Source organism: Anopheles funestus, chromosome 2RL, assembly GCF_943734845.2.
Source record: "Anopheles funestus chromosome 2RL, idAnoFuneDA-416_04, whole genome shotgun sequence".
Lineage (NCBI taxonomy): Eukaryota > Metazoa > Arthropoda > Insecta > Diptera > Culicidae > Anopheles > Anopheles funestus.
This window is the reverse complement of record NC_064598.1, coordinates 100,673,446-100,700,470: the sequence shown is the minus strand read 5'-3', so window position 1 is coordinate 100,700,470 and position 27,025 is coordinate 100,673,446. Positions and strand designations below refer to the sequence as shown.

At 41.8% G+C, this 27,025-nt stretch overlaps 2 protein-coding genes across 9 annotated transcripts in view; one reads left to right on the top strand and one right to left on the bottom strand.

Moving 5' to 3' along the window:
- Nucleotides 1-27,025, top strand: part of LOC125763387 (uncharacterized) — a 98,864-nt gene that overhangs the window by 35,652 nt on the left and 36,187 nt on the right. The window lies entirely within an intron of this gene.
- Nucleotides 15,346-19,543, bottom strand: LOC125763409 (uncharacterized). Its single transcript, XM_049426590.1, has 2 exons — nucleotides 17,553-19,543; nucleotides 15,346-17,489 (listed from the first exon to the last, which is right to left on the bottom strand). Exons 1-2 carry the CDS (start codon nucleotides 18,065-18,067, stop codon nucleotides 15,620-15,622), a joined length of 2,385 nt encoding a protein of 794 aa, XP_049282547.1. The 5' UTR covers nucleotides 18,068-19,543; the 3' UTR covers nucleotides 15,346-15,619.

The following is a 27,025-nucleotide window of genomic DNA, read 5'->3' as shown; positions in this document are numbered from 1 at the left end:
TGCGTTCTCGCCAAGAGCGTATGCACGGGGAAAACAAAAAGGGGTACGAAACAGGTGGGTGGTAGGCGGACAAAGTAATGGCCGGCATGGAAATCTATTTTATAACATTGTTTGACCATTAAGCTCGCTGGTAAATAAAATTGCAAAAAAGCGAAGAAGTTTTTAAGATGGACAACTCACCCGGAAAAAAGGAAAAACAAAGGCGAATAATTTTTGTTTCGGGAAAATTCAACAAAATGATACACGTACTACGATAATCTACAGTTAATATAAACTTCACAGCAGTTTATCGAACTGTACATATTCGTGCCCAAGCGAACAAATATGAAAAATATTACTTCCTTAAAAACAAAACAAAAACATTGGTTCGACAACTAAATAAAAACCGATTTTTTCCATCAAGTGGTTGGAAAAAAACCTGACTCAAGCACGTTGCAGCATACCCAGCGCCAGCAAAGTACCGACTTTTTGTGATTGTGGGCCACGCTGTGTTTCAAGACCGCCAACCGTGGCGTGAAGCGAAAAGAGACAGACCATGGAAGTTCAAAATAAACACTATTGATCGTGTAAACACATTCGACACTGTGCTCAATAGGTTCGATTGATGCATTTTCCCAGTGAGATGCGGTTTTCCGTCACAATTTTTCACCATTTCAGAAAGGCTGCAGTAACGGACCGGCTTAAAGGAAAGCCGTTGCGTATTGAAAGAGGGATGCTCGGGGTGGAAGAACTCACGCAAAATGAGTTACCTTTCCTTCTCTCACTCTCTCTCGATCTCGTGCTGATTTTTTTCTCTTTATGCGGAAGATGATCGTTCCTTGCTGTAGACAACTACACACTGGAGGTTTCAAATTTGCACCAATCATTAGAAACTTCTAAAGAGAGCATTTGTTTACTACAAAAGTGAACTATTGTTATAAAATTTACAATGATTCTCGATTCATTGGAAGAAAATTTTGATAGATTTAAGAAATAGATTTAAAATATTTTAGGATCAAATGCATGTTTATTTCGATGTTTATTTTTCTGTTTGATGCATAGGCTTATAATAGAAAAATGTGAACAATAAGAATAAAAGATATCAACCTAATTATGTTTCTATCGCCGCTTCTCTTGCTTCCACGGACACGAGTCGCTCACAGAGAGATGCATTCGTTTCGGTAAACTTCGTTCAAAATGAACTCACCACACACGTGTTCCGATGCGTGCGTTTAGAGCACGCTGCGCAAGCCATGCTTTCGACGCGTAGCACTCAGTTTTCTCGCAAGAGCGCAATCGACCGGGCGTGTGTGCACGTTTGCTTAGGATTTTCGAGCAACAGCAGGTTTAAACTGGTGCGCGCGCGCACGTACGCTTACTTCATACAGCGTACTGCAACAGTTCTCGCTACACCGAAAGGGATCAACGAGATGGATTCATTTAAATAAGTTGCCGTTCCTGCATCTACCCGACAGTTGCATTAGATCCTACGGACAGGAAGGGCGTCAGATTGAATCCCTTTTTCCCATTGACGATTGATCCATTTGTGTTTGTCGAATGTGTGCGTGTGCAGAGTAGGAATGTGCAGACCGAAGAACAGCTGAAATCGGTGCCAGATAAGCGAAATATGATCCCAATTTGGGCCGGCTTACGACTAGGCGAATTTTGTGTTTAGAAATTAAAACATTTCTACGGGGAATCGCCGCACAACCGATGCTGGGCGAGAATTTCATAACGTGGTGGAAACGTGAACCGGATGTGGATGAGAGAAGATTTATAAGTGATTTTTGCTGAGCTTACAAGCGGGCAAGATTGTCGAATACCGTCACCGTCACAGCAACGATAAAGTGAAGTGGTCGAACAGCGGAAATAACGATGCTTCTCTAGCCGGATTGAGAAACAAAGGATACAATTTTTTGGTGTGGCCGGCAAAGAAAATTTACATAGTTGCTAAAGCCAAATAGTTTTGTGCGGTGCGGTGGCTATCCACATTGGTGTTTTTTCAATTTGCATTTTTGTTGTGTTGCGTCAGTGTGTGGCATGTTTGGGTTTCCCGGGCAATGATGAAGCCGATGATGGCCGCAAGAAGTGAAATGTGGATTAAAGCGGTGCTGAAGTTATAAATGAGTATCAATATTTGGTGGCTGTATTTTATTCAAATGATCGGTTTATTGTGAACCGCAAGTGGAAACGATGTTGATCGAATCGATAGGCGTAATTAATCAAACACTGTGAAAAGCAATCTGTATTTCAAGTCGGCGAGAGCTGAAAGTTTGGATTTTATTGTCCTCCAAAGGTAACTTTTACTTTAACTGCTTTTTATTTAATAATTTAAAACTAGTACTCTTTTATATTTTATCATGTTTTCTGTTGGTGTTGATTAAAACATGTGAACATTTTCCGAAAGAATATAAATTCATCAATAATGTAAATCTTTGCTTAAAATTCTGAAAGCATAGCACGATAAAACAACCACCAATCAAGCATGTTGTTTATATGTTTCCTTCTCGACTGATTTTTAGCATGTTCATGTTGATAAACGAAGAAACCGAAGAAAATGTGAAATGAGAAAGACGAACATAAAAAACACATTTGCGATGAAGTGCGATTTATGCTCTCTTGTATGCTACGCACGCACAGCAGGTTACCGCACGGAATCCGTCACATTTTTGGCAAAGTGCCTTCAAATTAAGTCACTCCATACATCGGAATCTCCCGTTGGTTGGCAACTAATTTAGCCCAATCACGAACACGCAGCAAACACGCAAAAGCATGTTGCTAAAAAAAGAGACGAATTTTAAGAATGATACACATGATTGAGCGGTTGTTTTTAAAGAGAAAATGATAACCAGTTTTGTATGCTAAAATGTATCACCAAGATCAAAACCTAAGCCGACACATAGATCTATAAAATTAGAGCTATTTATTGAAGGAAATGAAGACATTTTGATGGAAAATTTATTCCAAAATACCAAACCTTCACCGATACCCACAAATTAATATTAAGTTGTCTAGTGTCATCCAGCAGTGACAGTTTCTGGTAAGCCCACATAGTGTGATTTTTATCATGCTAATCTATTACTGTCACCTATCGTAGTACAAGCGGTGGAATAAATAAAAAAAAATCCCTCCCCATTCCCCTACTATTTTATGATCTGTGGCAATCCTCAGTCCGGCACACACCGCACCATTCGTCATTGTGATTGAATAAAATATGAATGTGAATAAAATTTACAACCGACCCGATGTGTTTGTTGTTCCGTATCTATTCGACATTAGAACATCATCTATCGGGCCAACATGAACGGGCTCTGTCACATCTTCCCCCTCTCGCTACACGAGATATGTTCATCCCACTCATCACCGTGATCCACAGACTCTCGACCCACACGCACTCGTTTGGAGTACGCGAATGCAACTCTCGGTTGTTGCTGATTAACATATTTCGAACGCAACGCACCATTGCACCATCTTCAATTGCTCGCACTACGGAGACCATCGGGTCGAGAAAGTTGGGAGGAGAATAAGGTGGTCCGGTAGACTTAATTTGACACGATTTCACGGACCACATAATTCATGATGGGCGATGCAATCGCGATGGGTTCTAATCGTCTGGATTTGATCACGCATCATGGAGAGGTAATAGGACGTGGGATAACAGATGAAAGGAAAACATGAGGGAGAAATATGTTTTTCCTCCCGGATCATGCAGAATCATGTTTCGTTCTTATCGCTTATGGGAATGACAACTCATTTATCTCCAGTCATTTCCAATGAGTATTTCTTCCCGGCAGAGGAGTTTCTCTATTTATTTGATCAACGTAAATTGAATCCTTTTCGATAGGAAATGGAAAGATTTGATTGATCAGCTAATTGCAGAATGTTTCTACAGAAATATCGTCCTTTGCTGAGGTTTCGCAAATGCGATTTTGAATAAAAGATAAAATCGTTTGCAACATGATTCCGATATGCAATATCCGTAATCTGAGTAGCAGCTGCTTTTAAAGCAAAAACGAAAAAACAACAACTCATTCACATGTTTTGCGCATGCAGCACGAACCCAGTTAAACAATACTTATGATAAAAATGCCTCCGTACCTCCTTCGACGCGCCAAAGGGCACTGACGTTTAGTGTAACGTGCCTTTTTTCCTCTTTAGCACATCTAAATATAGTTCCATTTCTACATTCCACAATCATTGTCCACCCTTCTGCTGAAGGGGGTTTGCTAAGGGGAGGGAGAGAGAAGAAACAGCAGCTCTCCCTTCTTCTCTCTGTGTGTGGTTTTGCGATAAATATTTGCCATTCACTACCATCGCTTTGCACTGGAAAAGAGCAACCCCATAACTTATATGTAGTGATTTCTGCGCACACAGGCGACGAACGGGATAACGATGGAGTCCTCAAGCAAAGGGTGTTTTTTTTTGTTACCAAGATAAGAAGCAGCAAAGTGAAATAATCAAAGCCTTGCTAACTTCTACCAACTACCCAAGCGATGGTTGGGTGGTCGGTTTTTCATGCGTTGGTCATAATTAGATTTCCATTATTTGTACATTACACGTCGTCCGACCGATCCGCGGGTTCCAGTTTTGATGCACGCCCGGGTTAAGATCCTGCCCCGGCAGGCAAGATATGAGCTGGTTAACAATGGCGTGCTGAGTTTTGCGTGCATCCATTAGCGTGCAGCTGCTAATCACTAAACTGGATCACGATGATCGCTCCGAGGGAAAACGGCATATACATGTTTTTTGTGCTGCTTAAGTATTGAAGTAGTATGTTTTCCAAACGAATTATTGTAATGTTCATTAAATCAAACCAAAAATACATCCAGAAGGTGCAACAAACATATAGAGTTTATTAACTGTGAACGATTGCTCTCGTTAATAGGGGATTTATGGACACAATTCCCATTGTGTAAAAGCGCTCAAGTTCAACGTTTATGACCTTATAATCAGCTGGTTATCTGAAACAAACAGAAAAAATAAAAATGTGTGAAGAGACAAAACTAAAAAAAAAAAACCTCTACCTCATGCTGTGCTGTCTCGGTTAGCCCAATTACATACATAACACACCCATGGCCAAAACCCCAAAAGGGGGCCACGCACACGTGCCCGCAGTTCGGGAGGTTTTACTTTCTGGATATATGACCCATTTTGATAGTTCCAATTGATATGCATCTACCCGCCTCTTGAGCAACTCTAGTCACTCAACCATACAGCGCCCAAACCGTGGCTGGTCATTCTCAGCAACGAGAGTTTTTATTGCCACAAATTGGTTTGTTTACAGCGCATCGTCGTAAATCTTGCGCATAAACCGCCAGCAGAGGATTTACAGGAATCGCACTTAAGAAGGGGTGCGTGTCTCGTGACGGCTAATCTACGAACGTTCCACGCACGCGCATCGTAAATAATATCATCGGCTTGATTAAGCGTCCTTTTTTGGGATGCTGCAAACGGAAACGCGCCCATGTATGATCGGTGAAGAGTGCTTACTTTATTAAGCGCATTACCAACTTACCGGAGTGAGTACCTTAAGGGATGTAATGTGATCAACGTTGTCAGTGCTGGGGTTTGCTTGGTTGCCAGTAAATTATTGCTTTGATTTTACAAATTTATTTCAAAAACGTCACTCTGGACTTTACACGCCGCCCTTGGCTAGTTGTCGTATTTAGTCATTTTTATAGCACCTTTTTTAACCCTTGCTCCAATCCGGTCCCCAAGCGAATTGCAGTTGAACTTCTATGATACGTGGGGGTACAATAAATTTAACACGTTTGTTCCTCTGCGGTTGTCACTTTTATCATGGTGTTTAAAAGCGATGACAGTTGTACTATACCCGGAAGCGTTTTGTTAGCATAAGGTGCGACATTGTGGACTTGGCGCATACTGTGCCCAGGTGTCAGACGTACAGTCAAGGACACGGTAGCTAATGGAGCCGCCCTGGAGCAGGATCATTGGTTACGAGATTGTACAAGGGAATGCAAATAAAGAACATGCTTTCATCGTTATGGAAATGCATATATTTGCATGTGTCTGTTGCTGATACAATCAGACAATTTGACTATTCGAAAGCTTTAATTTTATTTTAAAAATAAAATCGTATCCACAATTCATTTCCATTACCAATAAAACAAGAAAAAAAAAGTATGAAAAAGCTTCCAATTCACAACAGTTGTGTACGCGACATTAAACAAAACTATTACTGTACATGAGGTTAACACTCTGTTCCCATTTTGCCACGATCAGCATTTTAATTTGCTTGATCAAATCCAATGATTTATGTGTCAAAAACATAAACACCATTGTACTAGCATACTTGTGGCAGTGATTTAGCGCTGCCGCACAATAACAATCATGTCCATACCAACTCATGCGTTTTCAACTGTTTCCAAGACTGATCGACTATTAAGGAAAAGATTACGAAGCGGAAAAATGGAACACACTTGCTGCCCTGACATGTAAATCGAATGTCACACATTTGCGTATGCGCCAGGCAAGTGTGTCCCGGTTATTCCCATCCAGTGGTACCGCCTTTTACGATTATGAACCATCCATTTAAGGGCCGGGCGAAAAGAATGATCCAAAAGGTTCGGCGGAAGGCAGCAAAGAAAAACAAACACATAAACCACATACGACATACATCGATACGACACGACCATACAGCACCAACGTGCGCGATCCGCGTTCCCCCTGGTTGGGCCCGGGGATCAGCATAAACATATTTATGCTAACATTTTCTACTGTCGGCTCCGTCGTTCTTTACACCGACACACTGCTGCAAACGGTTTTGGGAGACGATTTAAACTCCGCTTTCACCACACATTCGTGAGTTGTCCAAATCTCACGTTTATGCTACACACAATACAGCGAACTGATGGAAAAAACGGAACAAGCACCCACGGCACCTCCACACACCCACATCGACATCTTTGGCATCGTGGCATCTGGGAGGTCGAGCGACTCACAAGCATTACACATCAGTTACTGGCGCGGCATCATAATCAACTTCATCCGATGCGCATCGACAAATATGCGCACGAACGTGATTTCAATTTCTGAAAGCAATCCACCGCAAACATCTGGGAAGGTATTGGTGTCGTTATCGGGAAGAAAAGTTGTTTTTTTATTTTAAAAACAAACTCAAGATCGAAAAAGCCTTACGTCGGAAAGCATGCTTAATATGATAGGAAGGAAGACACGCAAATGTGATCAAACACGAGCAAGCGTCTCAGCGTGGTGGAGTGAGAACTCTTTGCCCTGGTGTTTGTTCCAGCTGTGCGAATGCATGTGTGCTGTGCAATATTATTTTTATGTTAAACGAAAAAGGGAAATTCCATCACTGGGCACGTGCTACAACGATATCGCACGTTGTGTTTGTCCCGCTAATCGAATGTTGCAAGCGAAACCAATCACATTTTCTCTTCCAATTCTACTCGTTGTCAGTTCTCTTGAGGTCCTTCCTGGAGTCGCCGGGAGAGTGCCTGGAGACGTTCAGTTTGGTTATTAACATCAAAGTTGAAAATACACTAAAGCTTTTCTTTATCAAAGCGATTCTATAAATAATTTTCCTTACAAAATCCCAATTGACCTCAAAAATCAATACTAATAATCGCTGTCTCCTTTTCTATGCTTATGCACATGATGCACCGAATGTTTAGAATCAATAGGTACCATCAATAGGTGCTTTATCTCCCTCGACATGGTCCATTCGTTGACCATTGACATGTTTCGTGTTCTGATCTGTCCTCTTTACAGTAACAGCTCACACAAACCGCACACCCGCACGCTTCTCGATCGTCTGCTTATCGAAACTTATCACGTTCACGAATCAATTCCGGATGTTTAACGGCACTCGACAAGCAAAGCACACGGATGGCGTGCCCTTTTTGCTGTCGCCTGTCCACCCAACCGAATCGAAAGGCGACCTTTGATTTTGACCTTACCAAAAGCTTTGTTCAACGTTCTGAAAAGACAGACGTGAAGGAGGAGGTGTGTCTTGCAGCTTTATGTTTTCCCTTCTTTCGTGGGGGAAAGCCGAAAATCTATTCTTCTGCCCTGTTCCGCTACCGAAAGGCTACTGCTTGAGGAGAATTCCAATTCCGAACGATACACCTTCACACGGCTCGTTCGAGTTCACCTGTGCGAAGCGATGCGGTAATAGACGAAGGTACCGGTGTTAGTGAATGGTCCTGACCGTTCGTTTGGCGTGCCGGACGTGACCGTGCTACTAATTGACGCATTTTCCGGTTGGATTTCGATTGGCTCCCAGGTCGGAATTGGATTCTGATTTTCTGAAGCATTCCGGCGCGAACGTCGCGCGCGTTGATTGTTTGGGCAATTCATTCCCGAGGACGATGGTGTCACCCTCGAACGCTTTCAGAACCTAGGTCGGGGTCATGCTCTCATGTCCCATTTTCAGTATTGCTCGTAAATGGTGGAAGTGTGTGTGATAGTAGCAGAAAGAAAAGAGTAGCTATATACTTTTTGTTCCGGTTGTTAATCAATTGTCAGTTATTTACATGTTTTTGGGAACAAGCAGAACTCGTATCAACAATACGATAACAGTTATTTCTCATCGCTCAGGTTGTTTAATCAATTAAGATACGGAAGCTATATAAGATTTCAACAAAAAATATTCCCCATAAAGCTATCCACCGAACATCATCTTTGTTCCATTGTAATTTAAATAAGCTCTCATTTACAAATATTTAATATGTTAAAGATCACATGCATAACCTGATGATGAAGAGCAAAACCATTGGAAAAGACAAATTGTTCCATTATTATATGAAACATCAATATGTTAGCACCTTCTTCATAAGCTAACGATTAACGAGCCTGCTGACAGGTTCGGTCAGCTTCCTATTTTATTCTCGAATGATCTACAAACAATCTGAATGAAAGATTCACCTACCCAAGGTGTATAACAATATTGGGACAGACCCCATGAGTAGTGTGTCCGCCGAATAGCGAAATGTAAACAGGTTTTTATATTTCAGGTGGAATCTGCCACACCGGTAAACATGGCAAAGTATCTCCCCTTGATGGGGTGCCTCAAGTTTGACTATCTAAGCGGTTCCACCACCAGCATAGGTATTTTTCGACCGGTTTTAATCATTTTTCCCCCTACCAAGTGGACTACCGACTAAAATCAACAGCTAGCTTTGCTTAGCTTTTCAAAACCTAACCTTGCTCAACGTGTCGCGTGAGTTCCACGACGGAATGTCCAATTCTGTAACTCTAATGTACACATTAATGCTAAAATCCACTTATCCCTACACGCGTGCGTGTTGGTGCCAGGTTGAACCGAGGCCATTTTGATGTGGACTTAGTAGTGGTACGAAGATACGGTAAAGTTCCGGAGCATTTCAACCAGTTGAGAATGTGTTTGTAGTTCCTTGTGATGGTTCTGCTAAGGGAAGCTTAGGCAAATTTTAACTGCAGTGTTGACAACCAAAAAAGACAAGTTGTTATACGGTCATCTATCCGGAAAGGTCATTTTGTAAATGAATTTTTCTTCTTGTTTATTGAGTTGCAAACTATTTGCGGAATGTGTGGAAATTATAATGGAAGAACAAACATAAAAGACTTCAATTCAAGTTGTGGCATGAATATTTTTTAAAATAAATTAATAAAATTAAAACACCTGTCCAAAACTTCAACTTAAAGAAAACAGACATTCTTCTAAATCGAATTGCAAAATGAGAGATAACAGAATGAGCTTTTTTCTCCATATTTTTTTTTCTTCTTGCCATCAATAATGATTTCACTGCTGTCCGCGACATTCACTCCTGACACCACACACATGAACATTTATGGCGATATATCGAGACACTTATAAGTATTTCAGGTTTCTCGTGATTTACAACCCATCTCGAATGGCACAGTTCAACTCCTTTTACCATTATAATCGCAAAAGTGTGCATTCCACAAAAAAAAACTCCTTCTTCTAAAAATGTCCCGCTCCGGTATTGAAGATTGAACATAAATTAACCGGATAAAGCCTACAAGGGTACGGGGTAAAATAAATTGGGAAAGAATTTCCGTTCAAATTTTCGATTTAGAGAGAAAGTCACCGGTAGTGTCTTGTTATTGACAAAAATGCGAGAATAAATTCCACCTGAAATAAACAGCCTTGTTCATCAAACGACCTGTACGTACTGTTGCTGTTTACATACAATTGCATCACAACTAAGTGAAGGAGAGCCGATGTCAGTAAAAGAAAAAATGCAACAAACCTGTTTTCATCCGCGAAAAAATAAGCAACCAAAAATCAGCAAACAAACCAGCCTCAAAATGATAGCAACGTTGGTTGCTTGTGATGCTACACATACACACATCTGGAAAAGGAACAAAACACCCCCAATCACAACAAAAGAACAACAAGAAAAAAATCCCAATATTGCCAAAACCTGTCTTCGACAAGAGAGAAGCAAACGTTCTCCTGGTGCACAAAAATAGAAGGTGGTGTTTTTCCGCTTTTTTGTCCCCAAGATGCATCCGGTAGTCCGAACGATTTAATTCCAACCAATGAAACCGTCGCCGCCGATCAATTCGCGCTTCTTAACAATTTAACGACACGTTGCTTTGGCGGATTGAGGTTTAACTGGAGCGATAAGTTAATCGTGTTCACCTTTTTTTGTGCATTTTTATCCAAGTACCGCTTTCGGTAAATGATTTGTGGAGCATGATTTGTGGAGAATTAATCATCACAACTGATCCAAGCTGATAATGTTAATAGAACTTATGAGAAATGGGAAAGAAAATGTCACCGAGTGACCGAACACACGTGGATGGGAAACTTATTACCTCAAAGCAACCACTATTCAAACGAGGGACAAATGAAACCCCAAAGGTGGGAAGTGAAGTGAGACCAAAGCAAAACTTTTTCAGCAGTATATGGATGGTACGCGACGAAATGGTAAACTCCTGCGCTGAGTGTTTGCCGAGTTTGTGCATAAATCTTGAACCTTCCATGTCTTTCTTCCTGCTCTATCTTATAAAGTTTGGTCACCAAAACTGTGCGAAGATGGAGGAATTAGACGAAGCCACGTGTACGAGGGTCGTAAACGAAGCCAAGAGAAGGACTGGCCAAAAAGGACTGAAACAGGGCGAATAATAAAACCAACCGAAAAGTGAATGTGGGCTCGGCAGCCTACCAGATCCAGAAAATTCGATGAACTTTTTCGTCTTGGTCACCTTGGGATGCCTTGGTACTCCTTTCGGCGCTTTTCGCCAATGCTATGGATGGGGCACACCATTGGGGGTTGGATGCCATCCTGTCCAGTTAGCGACGAAACGTCCATCCGACACGGTGTGTCTTTTCAGTGTGCGAACAGTGGCAACAGATGAAAGAGTTTTCCTTCTATCCGTTAGGAGACAGTATTACGAGAATTAGAATAAGATTAAACGCGTGTGTCTAGTCCCACATATTGTTGCGTAATATTTCACTAAAAACCATGTGCTGTGCGTACACTCGATAGGTGGATTTGGATACGATCTTTCAACTTATTGCGCAACATAAGTCAATAGCGGGCAAATCGTGGTTTTGTGGGTGCTTTTTCAAAGTGTTAAAAAGACATGTTTCCTTGGGAAAGACGGCCGAGGCTAAGACCTCTAGAGACGAGTGCAATCTACACGATCGATTCCGGCATGATATCCTTCGATGTAGGATATCGGCAATGGATGCAGGAGGTAATAGCTTTAAAAAATGTTATTCGGAAATATGAAGAGCAAACTTCATTTTCCGTTCCTGTTAGCACACTGTCAACAGGAAGACCCTGGAAACACTTCCATATTATTATTTGTTCGTGTACTTCATTGCGTTTAACGGGTGTAAAGTAATCGATCCGTTTGTTAACTTCATACTCTCACACACACACACACACACACACACACCTGTGAAAAGAAAAAAAACGGAAGAAAAAACGGTAAGGAAAAAGGCTGAACAAACGATTCAGCTTTTTAACCGACTGTGTGTTTACTGTTTCCTCTCAAAGGGTGATAACCAACCAACCAATCAAACAGCATCCCGGAATCGGAAACAAACACTACACCCCGACGGTGGCTTTCAACTGTTTCAATATTGATCAATTTAATGCGCACCATTGTTATACGCTCGTTTGTATATTGTGATCGGGTGGAGAGTTTTTGCTTACTGTATGAGAAAGCCAAACGATCAATTAGACGTATTGTGTTTGTTTGCTTGTAAACAATAATATTTTCATATAAATATTTCTACATTTTTGGTTCATTGCTTTTTAAGATTAGTTTAATTTGAATGATTTGCCTCCTAAATTTCCCTAAATCACATTTTATGGGTGCAATTTTTCATCTTTTGTTGACTTTTTCATGCACAGCTCAATAAACATGCCGATGTTAACTGCCAATGCATTCAACCAACAACTACCACATTTTTATTGCACAAAATGCCAAAAACAACTTTTTTGCACTCCATCTAATAGTGAATTTAGTTTGTCATTTATTTGGTCGTTTATATATAAAATAAAAATTTGTAGCGCCTGCTCACTGTTGTTGCTTCCCCACATACGAACAGTGCGCATTTATCGATGAACTATTTTCATCATTCGCGTCAGTCGTTCATGTCTTGTGCCGGTTTGTGGACGAAATAAACATTAAAATAAAAAGCATTCCTCCTAATTAAACCTACTTCCTACCGCCGGGCAACGTTTATAACAGCCGGCAAAGTAAATTGTGCGATTCGCCATTCTTCGCGTCGATCTGTCTCGGCACAAGCGACACCCAGACCACTAATTAAGTGCCGACGCGTAACATAGTCAAGATTACGTGAGGAGCGCAGCGGGGGAAAGAGTTAATCGTGGATGAAACGCCGCGCAAGACAGGTGGTTTACGAGTCACAGATAGTGAAATCCCAACCGCTACATGGGTCAAGACGAACGCGAAACCGTCTTGACACGCTACAAAGACGAGTTTTCGATGGTTCGGCTGCTTTAAGTGTGTGCCATTTTAACAGTCGGTCTGTATTGCATTCGACCTTCGAGAGGAAGAAGAAATAAACGTCTGGCACATTATATCCCTTTCAAGTAAAACAACGTCCAACATTTGATTCGAAATCGATACGAATGACGACATTGAGTGGTTTATGTACTTTGAATATTTTTTCCAACTCATCGTGCAAATATCACTCACGGTTCGTTATAAACAATTTCCGCACGATCTCATGCAGATTTTTACGTTCGCACACTCCATCAAGCTAAACCTTCCATCTTATCATTCGTGCGAATAAAGTCGTATATCCTACGGGTGGGCTGCACGCAATCCGACACCTTCACGGGCAGTTTACTAATGGCACTTTATTTATGTATGCTGCCATGATTAGTGTTGTAGTGGTCATTTTGTGGCCGCAGTTTTTTGGTCAAAACATCACGCAAAATTAGCTATTTTTAAACCAGGTCTTAATTTATCGTGTAAACAAAGCGTTCACAAATTAGTTACGCACGGTTAGCTGTTTGCTTGGGATGAGGAGATTTGTCTACCTATGTGTTTGTGTTTGCAATTCTCGGGTGGGGTTCATTTGTCTGATTTATTTCCTTCCAAGGGTGCTGTCGAAACACGTACGGATGGTAGCGTACCGAATGTACCAAGCATTTTATTTACAAACAATTATGACAAATTAATCGAAAACCCGCACTTTCTTTACATTGTTAATGTCTGACACGGGAAGAAAGACATTGCTTCTTCCATTAGAGTACATTACATCAGTAAAACAACGATGCTGCAAAATGTCATCAAAAGTTACTCAATGCTTCAAACCTTCTGTGGTGACCTTTCTCCATCAAACCCGTCAGTTCGGATATCTTCATTAAGTTATCTGCATGCTATAATATCACTCTTAACCGATGTCACCAGACATCACATCCAGAGCCACTTCAATGTACAAAAACATGCATGGCATGGAGGTACACAAAAACTCACCACTTCTTCCTCGGACAATGCATTCCTCATGAAGTTGTCTCGTTATGCACAAAAAAGGGGAACATATCCACATACGTGCGTCAGCAACTTTATCATTTATCCCCAGCCCTCCTCCAAAACGTATCATATTATCCACGTTCTCCACGGGCACGGAATGATTCACTGTGCCCTCATGCATGCATGCAAGGCGCCCTTTTGCAACAACTTCATTAAATGCAAATATTAATCTTCACCCGGTACACAAACTCGTTGGTGGTTCCCGCCTCAGGGCATGTCTCATTTGGTGTAGAAAAAGTGACAAAAAAGATGGCGTGCTCATGTCAACATATGCTTCCCATCGAAACAGTAAGTGCGATGGTAAGAGCGTTCTAGTTTTTCCTCTCTTAATCACACTTTTGGAATCTTTTAACTTTCCCACCCAAAGATTACATGGTTTTGTACGAAGTTTTAAACATCTTTATACGGTAACGCCACATGCTACATTTTTTTTTCTTTCCCCAATGGGAAGCATCCCAAGAAACACTGGACTGGACACGCTTGGTTAAGATGTGGTATAAATCAGATCAAATCTCAGCACGATGTAGTCAGCACCCTGGGAAATGTGCTCTAAAATTACCGAATTTCATCACCGAAACCAAAACGACACCGTAATTCGCTTTAGCGTGCGCCCGCTTGAACATCATTTTCATCGCCAGAAACGGACGCTTGAGAATGGCATTGACGCGATCCAAGCGATGGAATAGGTAGGCGAAAATGCAAATAAATAATGTCACTCGAGGTTCGGCTTGAATAGTCCAGATGGAACAGCTCGCAGATGTTATTGCACAGATTCCAACATTGGCCGGGAAAAAGAATACCAATTTTGAAACACAGAACGCCCAGCCGCTCAACCTCCGATGATGGTGACGATGATGCTGATGAGCTGCCAAGTGGAAAGCAGGCCAATCGTTTTGTTCATTTCGTCGATCGATGCTAGACGGTATGGCCACAGATTTGGCTTCATCGAACACGGCAACGACGACCATCATCAAGGTTTTTCCCCAATTGTGCGTTGTACATTTCGTAGCGACTGTCGGATTATGCCAGGAATGTGTCGACTTCGAAAAGAAGGCTAAGAGCACGCACGCGGCTACGAAGGCACACTTATTCACAACGCCCGAAGGAACAAAAAAGAATGTCATCTGCAAGCTGAAATGTTCAGAATGGTTGTTTTGGTTCACGTAGAAACACATGGTAAAGGCCAGCAGAATGAGATAAATATTGCTACAGACAAACGAGTTGCACAACTGCATGATTTGGTGTTTTTAAAGACTTTTTATCAATAAGCTTTGTGGCATTCTCTCTCAAAACGAAGAATGTCAACAAAAAACAAATCTTATTTCCTTTTTGTAACATCCATATAACTACAATCTCTTTTGTTTTTGTCTCCTTTTCATTACAGGTATGTTACTACATCACGGACGTTTGGTAATACCTCGAGATTTAACAGATATTTATGGTTTTTATACCCTTTTAGTGAATAACTGTTCTTAGACTTTTATTTGTTTTATCTTACTTCCAAAATTACTAACCGGCAGAATATTTTGTTTTAATTCCACTTGTCGTAGATCTTTAGTTTGTTTGTATTTTTTTTTTTTGTAGAAGTCTTACACTTGCACTTCTCCATGCATTAAAAAAAACCGTTCTACTACAAACTGACGTGTGCATTCTCATAAGGCAGTGATGGTAACAAACTTATTGAAGACGGTATCTCTAACATAGGAATTGTTGGAATATCTTGATAGCCTACTGGACAGCAGATATAGCTGATCGTATCATCGAAACCGCATATGACAATGTCATTCGTGTTCTTATACTCCTTAATTGCACGTTGGCAACTATAATCCGGTACACAGCTACCTGCAGTACCGTTCTTCAGCGTACAATTACTTCCGAAATCGAACTCATCGCTATCGCCACGAAAAACAACCTCCACTTTCGGCGGTCTATAAAGCACAAAGCGCGTTATCCAGTCTGTATACGCAGTTAGATTAATGCTCACAACAGGATCCACCGTACCGAAGCTTGAGGAGCCGATGACCACACCATGAATGAAACGGTGTATTTGATCTAACATACCTGCACCTCGTTCTATAGGCACGCTTCCCGGCACGATATGTTGCTCCGTATTCCAGCAGGTATATTGAGAGCTGTTAACGGCTCCGTCACCAAACTTCTCCTTAAAGGCGTCAATCATCGATCCGCTACACATGTTTCGCACGCGAACTTCGAGACGTCCAACTGTAACTTGCGGCGCGTATTGGCCGTATACTGGTACCATTGTTGCACTATACCGTTTTGCCTTCAAACGTGCAAAGTTGATGCATTCTGGTACCAGATTTTCTAGATTCTCTGCTACTATTAACAGAGCAGTGTCGCGGTTGCGACTACCCTCTTTATATCCGGGATGTTTTAAGATCTTCACAATTTTTATTCGTTTTACCACCTCAAGCTCATTGAACTCAATTTCTATCGGAGGCTGTTCACCGTGAAGGCTCATGCAGCGAATCGATGTAATGACTGTGTCCGGTTTTATAACCATTCCCACGCAGTCCGGCATATGCGTATTATTGACGGCCCAAATCAGCCTCACGCTACTGGAACCATATTTCCTTTGATTACATACACGGTTAAGTAGTTGGTGCTTAGTTTGCTCGGCAAATTTATCCCAGCAAGTGACGGAATCATGCGTTTGTCCATCGCTACACACCTCAGAACCGCGATGCAAAGGAATACAGCTTGGAGCTGTGTCTTCCGTAACTCTAAGATATTTTTCCAAACGCAGCAATGCCAGATCATTGTGAGGCGAATACTCTTTAAAATCCGGATGTATTTGAATCTCAGTTATTTTAGCTCTTTGGGCCATGATTTCTATTTCTATTGGTTCGATACCATCTTCATTCTTGGTACAGCTTGCAGTTGTTACAACAGTATTGTAGTCAATCATGGTACCACTGCAGGGTATCTCTGTCTGTCGGGCACCTTGAGGCCACACCAACCGGACATTACTCGTAGGTAGGCCGCGTAGACTACACTCTGGAATCAAAGAGGACGCTCTCCGGAATTCACTGTACTTCTCCGCACAGCGAACCGGATCCATGGTTTCATTTACAACCGATTCAATCCATGAGATGTGGGCGGCTATCTGTTGATACACTCCCGACGATCCTATACCACAACCCCTACCGAACGAGGTTAGTGCCACAACGAACGGGTGCTGGTGCAGGAAACTTCGAAGCGTCACCTGCAACGGTCCACCAGAGTCGTCCTGACAGGTGTCCGTAGCGACCATTGACGCACAAACCTGATCATCAGCTATGCCTTGTGATAGACCATGAGTATTTTTGAACGATTTCGAACATTCTGTGGAATTCGTTGCCCGTAGAGTCGTTTTCAGAAGATTGGGAATTGGTCCACCACCAAAGCTGGTCGCTCCGAAGCCAGCTGTTTGAAAGTATTCTGCCGGTAAGACGCGGCTATTTGTCCACAAACATGCCGGACAAACGCCTGGAGTTAGTCTGTAAAAGAAGTAAGATCGCTTACATTTGCGAAATAAAACATAGCCTTAAACTAATGAGTACCTTACTGTACTGTCCAGTTCTACCAGTGCCAGATCGAAATATTTCTTCGAGAACCGGTGTTGCGGATGACGTACGATACGTAATATCTCGTACTGCTGGGCATATTCATCATCGATCGATGATGCCAGATTGACGTCCCCTAGTCGTACCCATTGAGGTGGGATGTTGTTTGCGTCAGCCGCACAGTGAGCTGCCGTCAGTACGTACTTTACTGTAATAAGCGACCCACCACACTGCCACCGTACACTTCCCCCATTGGTATTCCCTGCCACTTCCTCCTCCTTCCATCCAAGCACAGCCATATGCGGGAACTCGGTCAAATTTACTTGTACACCACCAAAAATTAAGCACTGAACATCGTAATATTTTTGCACTTGAAACCGTTCACTACAGTCACTGAGATCTTTGCGCAGGTAGTAATCTTCTGGGATAGTATCCGTAAACAACTCTTGACCACAAACTATTGCTAGTACTAACGAGAAGGTATTAACGAGTCGTATATAGCGTGACATCATGCTCTGAATTACGATCGGATGCTGTTGTTACCTGGCCCGTTGCTTCCGAGCGACTAGCACAACTGCATGAAGTATCTCAAGCTTTTGTAGCGCTCCAGAGAACACTCTCATAAGGTATTTTTTATTAACATTCTGTATTTATGCAGGACGAAAGCAAATGTGTTCACGTTTTGCTTTGCACAACGGGGAACTCCCGAGCGTACTCCTAGTGCTCGCGGGTATTTACCGTCTGGAAATTAATGACTCACCATTGCATGGTTCTTGTAGTATTGTACCGAACTGTTTAAAGCCGTCTGCAAGCAGATAGTTAAATTTCACTGCCATTCTCGACGACGTTCTTTCTGAACTTTGTTGTGCTTGTACTAAACAAGTACCCTCAGAAACAAAAAAGTGATTCGTGAAATGTAAAAGAATAACATTTAGCATTAGATTGTTTGGCAAAAAGCCTTATTTTGCAGGCAGAATTTATTAACCAAAATATATACTACCTACTTTAATTGGATTAGGTTTGTCTTCTGAGGTTCTCCACATCCATCGGCCATAATTTGCTTGTCAGGAAATATAAACCAAGTTCCATTTCCAAATGGTTGGCTCGATCCAAATCTCGTTTAAAGATACTTAAGTTCCGCATGACAAACGTGTTTATTTTGGCTAAAAATATGCTCACGTCTAATCCGTGCCGTGTGATGGTTGTGTTATTTAATCGGTTGCCAACAGATCTATGAACTCCTGCATCTGATGTTATCTTACATTGCTTCTATTAAGAATGGTTCCTTTTTATTTATGTTGAAGACAAAGTTTTTGGATAGAATTTGGAACAGCATTACCAAAGCCAAACCAAAGTGTGTGTTGATGGTGTGGATGTGTGAACTTGCTCCACCCGGTCATAGCCTGATTTCCCATCTCTTTATGTCGCTCAAAACCGGCTTAGGCATCAGTTCTCCACTAGCGAGAATCGTTTACCGAAGGAACACGTTCACAGTCGATTGACATCAATTTATGCACTTGCATTCCACTGGTGATGGGTGGCGATAGTACAGATGCACTCAACGGTACTAAATCCTCCGACAAAGTAGACAAAATAGTTGAAATATTTACACGCATTGCGAGAATGATCTTGGGCATCATGTCCGTCATGGTACGAAGTGAAGTTTTTAGTTACACCCGAGACAAGACAAGATGTTTTTTTGTTGCTAGATTTATGGATGAGACGACGGCTTTAATACGAAATTGTAGCAGGCTGTCTGTATAGCTTCAAGGAATTTGAAAAAAGATCACGCACTCTTTTGGAAAATAGGTTGACACTCTTAACAGAAGAATGTTAAGCGTATTCCAAAAATATTTATCAAATAGTTACGAGTAGAAATTCTTCAAATAGCTTCACTCCCTAGAAAGGATCGGTATTTTCGTCAGAAACATGCTTGAGTCAATAAATAGTTTGCTTATTTGCTTGAAGAAACAAATCCATTCGAGGTTGACGAGTAACAAATAAAAAGTATTTTACATACAACTAATTTAAAAATTTTCCTCACGCTTTTGGCGTTATATATTAAATTGAAAGTCTCCCACTACATTAAAATTGCTATTCAAAAGTTTCGTTTAGCAACCCAAAGAATTGGCATGGGATTCAAACACTTTTAATCGAAATCTATTCAGAGGTTCCCTGCATCTTTTTTTTAACATTCCAATTGAATTGAATTAAATTTCACCAAACATAAGAGCCATCAAATTGATGTGACACACCTTTTTTCTCGCCTAAGGGGACATCAATATTCGATCACCGTTTGGTTTGCCTGTTTCTCTGGTGCGTCGGTACGCTGTTTGTGATGCTTTTCTTCAAATTCATTTCCGCACCGTAACACCCCAAAGGGAAATACATCAAATCTGCTATGCGCCGCAAGCGAACTGCGCTTGTGCTGACACATGCGACAGAAAAATGCGTTGAGGTCTCATTTAGGGAAACTGGAACTCGTTTTTTTTCTTCTTTTGCGGCTGCTCTGTGCTTGTGGCACGCATCACATAAAGGTTTGGTAATTGATACTGCAACAGTTCCGCCAGAACACCACTCGACCCCGTTCGTTTAGATGATTTGAGTGTCGAGAGCATCGAACCTGCAACCAGCAGCTGCACCGTGTCCGTTGCCTGCACCATATGCAGTATAGCCGGAAAGTAAAGGGGAACACGCGATATAAGATGTGATGCAATCGGGCTGCAACACAACTGCATCAACTACTGTCATGCAGATTCCCAATGCAAGGGTTCGTAATGCTACCTTTCACCGGCAAGCAATTGATTTTGGGTTAACTGCTCGCTTACTGTTTGCCGCACGGATTTATCCCGTCGGTTCCGTTTCATGTTACAGAACCTACCGGATTTAAGCTGTTTGTTTAGAGAGCAAGAGAAAAAAAGCAGGATGGTGACATAAAAATACATCATCGTGGCTTTTTACGGCACAGAACGAATCAAGCATTTCAAAGCTCAATTATCGAGGAAGATATTAATTGGGATAGGTGTGATTTACACAGAGACAGAATTTCTGGGGTTCATAATCATAGCAAATCATAGCAACGCATATAAGTAGACAATAATTTTGTCTATGTTTTCCTACTCTTTGCAACGGTTGCCTTTATACTCAAAGAGGATGTAGTTTAGGTTTATGAATCGTTCCGCCTAATGGTGCGTATGATTTGGAAAACATGATAGCCATATGGTACATATATTTTTTCACCAAGGGTTATGCCCCTGAGACACTTACCTTCCTGTAGCACATCCCAGGAAAGAAAAATGAAAAAAGTGGGTTTAAAAATATTTCTCCATCGGATACGATTGAAGCTGGAGATCTGTTGCCTTGGATCTCCATGCCTTGTTTTATGGGTCCTGAATAAATATATTTATTTTTAAAACAAACAAAGCCGTGGCGCCGCATCGACAAAGCGGTTGCTAAAGATGGTGGAAATACTGATCGCTCTGAAGCTCATGTTAAACGCTAAAGCCAATAAAAAGCATCAATATCAAACGAGACTGTTGTATTTAGATGACAAATTATTTTTGTAGCTCTTATTGAGGAGAAGCTATGTATGCTTTAAAATCTGATTTATTTTAAACAAGTAATGAGTATTGAGAAATAGTTTCTTCCTAGATCACGAAACCATGACCTCAATTTACAATTCATGGCTCAGACAACCTTTAGCTTTCGGTTTCAATACTGAATGACAATACTGCGCCAGTAGTACAATGATATCATTTAGTTGGCAGTAGTACAATGATATATTGCTCCAAAAGTCGCTGGTTCATGGCAAATCAAACCTTTATTTATCGCCAGTTACCACCGTAGACTCAACCTACTCATTAGGAAGCGGCTTAAACCACCCAAGATGAGCCCTTTTTTGCTTAACAAACCAAGCTATACGAAAACGAAGGACAACTCCCTACAGACGATTATATTGATCCTCCACAAGATCGTTCATTCGCCACGGGAGAGCCGAACAGTGTGTGCGTGTGTGTATGTGTGGATTACAAAGATGAGATTATCCGCCTCAGGAAATGTATCATCCGGGTCGTACTTCCAGTCGAATGTCGCGTGTATGTCCTCGAGCAGAAAACGGAAAATATGTACTATACAAACATGTTTGAGAGCCTTGCAAGGGATAGGCCTGGATGAAGTAAATATTGAAGATTAAAATCACATTGATCCTTTTCCCAAAAGGCACGTCCCAGACAAACCCTGACCTGAATGCTTATTCGACGATCGTTGCTTTAATTCAGGTCAGTAGTACCTGCGCTTCCATGAATGTTTACCCCAAACGGTAGCAAAACGCCATTCCTTCTCTTGCCATTTCTTCTCCTCTTGCCTAGCATCTACTTTTATCGCATCGAAACAATCGGCAGACAGATTGATTGATGTATCGAGATGGTGACAAAACAAGGATTCATGTTTTCTCTACCACAAAAAAATGGAACGAGATTAGATTTGAAATACAAGCACCAGTAACTGCTGCTGTACAACTTCGATCCGGATCCGATAACTACAACTTCAAAACGTGTCATTCTTCTATACCCATCTTGTGAAACTTTTTTTCTTCTTCAATTATATTAACTTCCTTTCGCAGCTTTCTAGTGTGGCTGCTTGTCAACATCGACTGAATATAAAGAAAAATCCCTTAGCTAATCCCAACGCCCAGACTCATTTCCACATTGCCGGCTTCCAATCTGTAACTGCCCAAAGCAAACTCGACTCAAGCTAGCACAGCCTACGATAGGCTACGATAGGCTAGGTCAATAAATAAATCATTAATCTTAATTGCTTCCCGCGAAAGACAAGCCTAGCGACACTACCTTGCAGCTTCTTCTCTGGTCTGGTAGCCGCACTCAGGGTGGCTAGTATGAGTAATTAAATCTCTCATGCGTGCCGTAGAAAAACCGAGCATTCAGGCCGGTTCGGCCAAACCCTTAGGCTTCTGGCACGTTGCATGTTGATAGCCGCGACTGCTCGTCTAGTTGGACATTTGCGAGCAGCCTGGCAGGGTCAGTTATGATGCGCGATATGTAACGCATACGGTGGCGCCATTGCAACAAGTTGGATGACTCGTTTCAAACCGTTGGGAGAAGAAAAAAAATATACAAAAACGATGCCGAAGGGTACCTCAACTAAACGATTGAGAGCGCCTCACTTTAGTGGTCATCTAAATGCAATAAAATTTGAATAAATAAATAAACAAACCATCTGTGGGTGCATGTGGTGCGTCGACGGGAAAAAAAGCAATGGAAGTAAATACAAACAACCACCAAATGACAAACAAGAGCAACGTTCATTCCGCTGGGGCTGGTTGTATGGAGTTACGGGCACAGGCCGTTTGAATCGTTTGAATTAAGAACTTTAAAGACGGTCGACGATCATTACCAATGAAGAATTTAAGATCAAGTCGATTTTATCAACTTCTCTAATTGGATTTTTATGAAGTGCTTAAACATACGGGTTGTAGCAGCTAATGTATTGCTCCAATTTGAATATCATTTCTATTTGAAACAGTAACTCAAACCGCTTCATTCTCCTGTGTTAGGGGAGTCTTTTTTTGGGCTTTAGCTGGAATGTTTGATTTTAGTCATTTTATCAACATCAGTAGGAGTATTATATACGTTTCATATGATATGATTAAAGTATATTTCATTACCATTTCTATCGTATCTCCCACGCATAATGCAATTCGCGCGAAGGGAGGAAGTGAAAGTTGAATGCTGCTTAGTTTTAGTAAGCGAAGAACTGCGACTTCCTTTATGCAAATAGTGATGCAAGTCGCTTTGGCCATTCCGACGCGATCAAGAATGTCTCATGACGCCAATGTTTACAAGCCGCCTTGCTTTCCCTTTTTGTTTTTTTTTTTATGGGTAACTAGGTCAACGGCCCAAGATGCTAAGCAGGTGCAGTCAATTAAGTTAAGGTTGTCCAGCAGAAAGAGAAAAATCAATTCGTTAATTTATTTGTGACAATTATATATCTGCATATGCATTATAAAATGTGAATTTTACTGTTGTACAGCAGGTTGGACAAATAGTGTTGCTGGTAATGGTATGAACGAAGTACATCCCATCTTAACCCGCAGCCATCAGTGCGATTTCCTGTTCTGCTGTTAAAGCCCTGAAGAGAGAAAAGGACCCATTCATAATAAGATAATTTTAACGTGGGAGAGTAGGAGCTTGTGTCACGGTGTCCTATCGGACATTATGATAATGTGCCAAGAGCATTTCGGCAGATCGTTTGGAAGCTCGTAGTCAACAACCCTTAAGCCCGTTGTCGAAAATGAGCCCTACCGGATCGAATGCATCCGTCCAAAGAAGCAGCGGGTTTCCAATTTCTTTTCCGCCCCGATAACCGATACCGAAGCGGCGCTATTTGGGGAACGAAGATGCGTTTCGATGGTGTGTTTTGATATTCGTAGGAAACGCACTCCATATAAAGTCCTCTGCACGTAGTGATTAAAGCCGTTTCTGGAGGATTCCGTTTCATCAGCCCAACTGCCTTTTCGGGGAAAAAGAAGTTAAATGGTGCTTTTTTACTTCGGTGCGTAACTTTCTTTCCCCCAGAAAAGTAAAACTTATTAATGTAAATCATGTAAACATCGTGCGCGGGTTGATGTTCCCGTTTGGGGTGTCGTTTTTCGTTGCCTCCGCTTCAAACACCGATCACCGATCGAATCCCTACGATTGCATGCAGCTCGATTTCAAGTGTCTTTGAATGGATCAGTCGCCGCGTCGCCTTCGATTTCAGTTTCACTCATGTGGCATCGTAATACGCTCACGGTGGGAGATCACGATCATCGAAAAGTTTATTTTCCTTTTTTTTTTGGAGAAGAAGAACAAACCAAACATGGTACCCGACGGTCTGGAGGTGGAACAAGAGTTGTGCGATTTACGACAATTACGGTCAAAAGCGGTTCGGGAGATACGGATTACCCGTTACCGGGTGCTTATGTTCAAATAGGCCGCATGGGATGAAACGGCTATGGTAGTAGAAGTAATCGGAGATATCGAGTGAACCTCAATTAACCCTTGAGTGTTTATTTGGCGTGTGTTGAAATTTGTTATTGAATAGGAAAGTGATTCGACCAACTGTGATTTGAAGAGGAATTTAATTATGTTTTGACAAAGCAAACCCTGCGAGACACGTGCATTATGTAAAAGGCTAACTAGTTATCTAATCAGTCTATAATTATTGACCATTCTTTTATTGAAATTATTACAATTTTATACATTCGTCTGGGTTGTTTTTTATTCGACACTTTCTGTGCATGCCAACAAAGATAAGAATGTACTAAAGTATGATGCGCAAAGACATTCTAATATGGGCATGTTTTCTTGGTCGGGCCTCAATATGAACTAGACCGATTCAATATGAACCAGATACACGTTAGTGCAGCTCCATTCACCGTCTGTTTCGACATGTTCATTAATAGACGTTCATAAAAACCAATAAACGATGGCATCTCCAAATGGCCCATTCTGCCATCATAGGACTTTTCCTTTCAATTTGTAACCACTCGAACTCGAACGGCCACTTTGGGACGGCTACGTAGCCTCGAAACACGAAGACATCTGCCAGGCTATTAAGTACACCAGTGCCCACAGTCAAGTACCGAATCTCCACCATAACCCGGCAGCAACAGTGGAAGTAGCAGCAGCAACGACAAGTGGTTTGACAGCTCAAAATTTGCTTAGTGTAAGGAAGCGTACACGTAAAAAAAACTCCGAGTCCACGCGTACGTAATGAAGCCATTTAAACACCCCCCTCACTCTGGATGGTGATAGAAAATCGATAGGTAATCGATGGAATCTTGCCTCGGTGAATAACAAATTGCATATTGAAGAAAAAGTATGTGGGACAGAAAGGAAAAAATGGTCAACATCACATGAGACTGCCTATACGCTGTGACTGCCGGCTGTATGTGGCTGGTATGAAGTTAATGTACAATCATTACTTGAAGATGTCTAAAAGCTTATTACCGGCTGCAAATCAAATACTTTCCACTGGCTGTTTGCACAAGTCGGTTTTCCCTTTCTCTCTAAAACATAACAGGAAACTTTATTGATCAATTTGTTGGTGTAGATTCCTCTAAAATGATTGGAACAGTTGCAAACTTTTCCTGGAGCGCTAAAAAATATTTTTCTACACAGTTCAACATTTCAGTTATAAAATTGATTGCTAAAACTCGAACTGATTCTATATTGACAGCACTTATTGCTTATCATTCCTGGATTTAATCTAACTACCATTGACGGACACGTTGAAATTCATATCAAACATGCTTTGACTGTATGTGAAAACGCTTCACAAGCATAAATTATCTCTCGTTTCAACATCATTGCCTCGATGCTTCGGGGCTCTGGTTACAAGCAAGTCAGCACAAAAATTAAACGCTGTCAAGCTAATCACTCCAATACTGCCAGCTATTTTGCATACTGCCAGACAGCACAAACGCGATCCGAATGCCGAGGTTTCGCCGTACATCAAATGCAATCACATCATAAACGTCTACTTTGTCCATCCAAATGACAATGCACCCAGGCTTAGGAATAGCGTAGTGGGTAGACACAATTTAAAAAAGCTCAGCTTTTCCAAAGCCTCTGCGCTGAGGCTTCGGGGCTGCATAAGTCAATTGCTGATAGCTGCCAGCTGACCGTGTCAAAGACAGAGACACCCGCACTCGGGCACTGGAATTGGATCGTGGAAAATGCGATGCTGACCGAACGGAGATTAATACCCGGCTGCCATAAATCCGATTATCTGCGACACGATTAGCAATTGCATGTATGGAACAGGGAAATGTGAATTTTCTGCCTCAACTCAATGGGGTAGTATGCGGCCAACTGCTGGCAGGGTTCCGGGCAAAGAGTTTCAATCATCGAACGCCCATTCAATTTCTTCACTTTGCGTCAAGCTTAACGCCTGATTGCTTCACCAAAGTCCGTAAGGATTCGTTTAGCGGTCTGACGGTCTGACTTCAAACCTTGGAGGTCCGTCCAAAGAAATGGCGGCCATTTATCCTCGGCGTGTGCACCAATCGAACTCCACCATATGTGCTAGGTGCTCACATACAGGGGAGAACCGACTATCAACACCGTACACACGCTCTAATGAAGGGCAGAACAAATGAAGAAAAAGATACCCCAAGAAGAAAAGCGTCCGTCGCAAACGTCATGTTGCGTGCGAGTAGCGAGCGAAAGAAAACGGGGTTAGAAAATAACGGGTTCAAATTCGAATCCGTACTTCCCGCTGACTTCCTGCAGCGCATGGACCACCACGACCAGTTTTGGAGCAATCTGTCGTAGCATGTTGTTCACTAATCCAGCGCCCACTCGAGAAAATGACCACCCCTATTTATGCTCGCCGTCGGTAGGGTGGTCCAAACGCGGGTATCTTATCGATTCTGCGCCGTTACAGAAACGGTGTTGGTCCATTTGTAA

Coding starts and splice junctions, on each gene's coding strand:
- LOC125763409 (XM_049426590.1), bottom strand. CDS start 18,067: ATGATGTCACGCTATATACGACTCGTTAATACCTTCTCGTTAGTACTA. Junction 17,490..17,552: donor GAACTGGACAGTACAGTAAG/GTACTCATTAGT, acceptor CTTCTTTTACAG/ACTAACTCCAGGCGTTTGTC.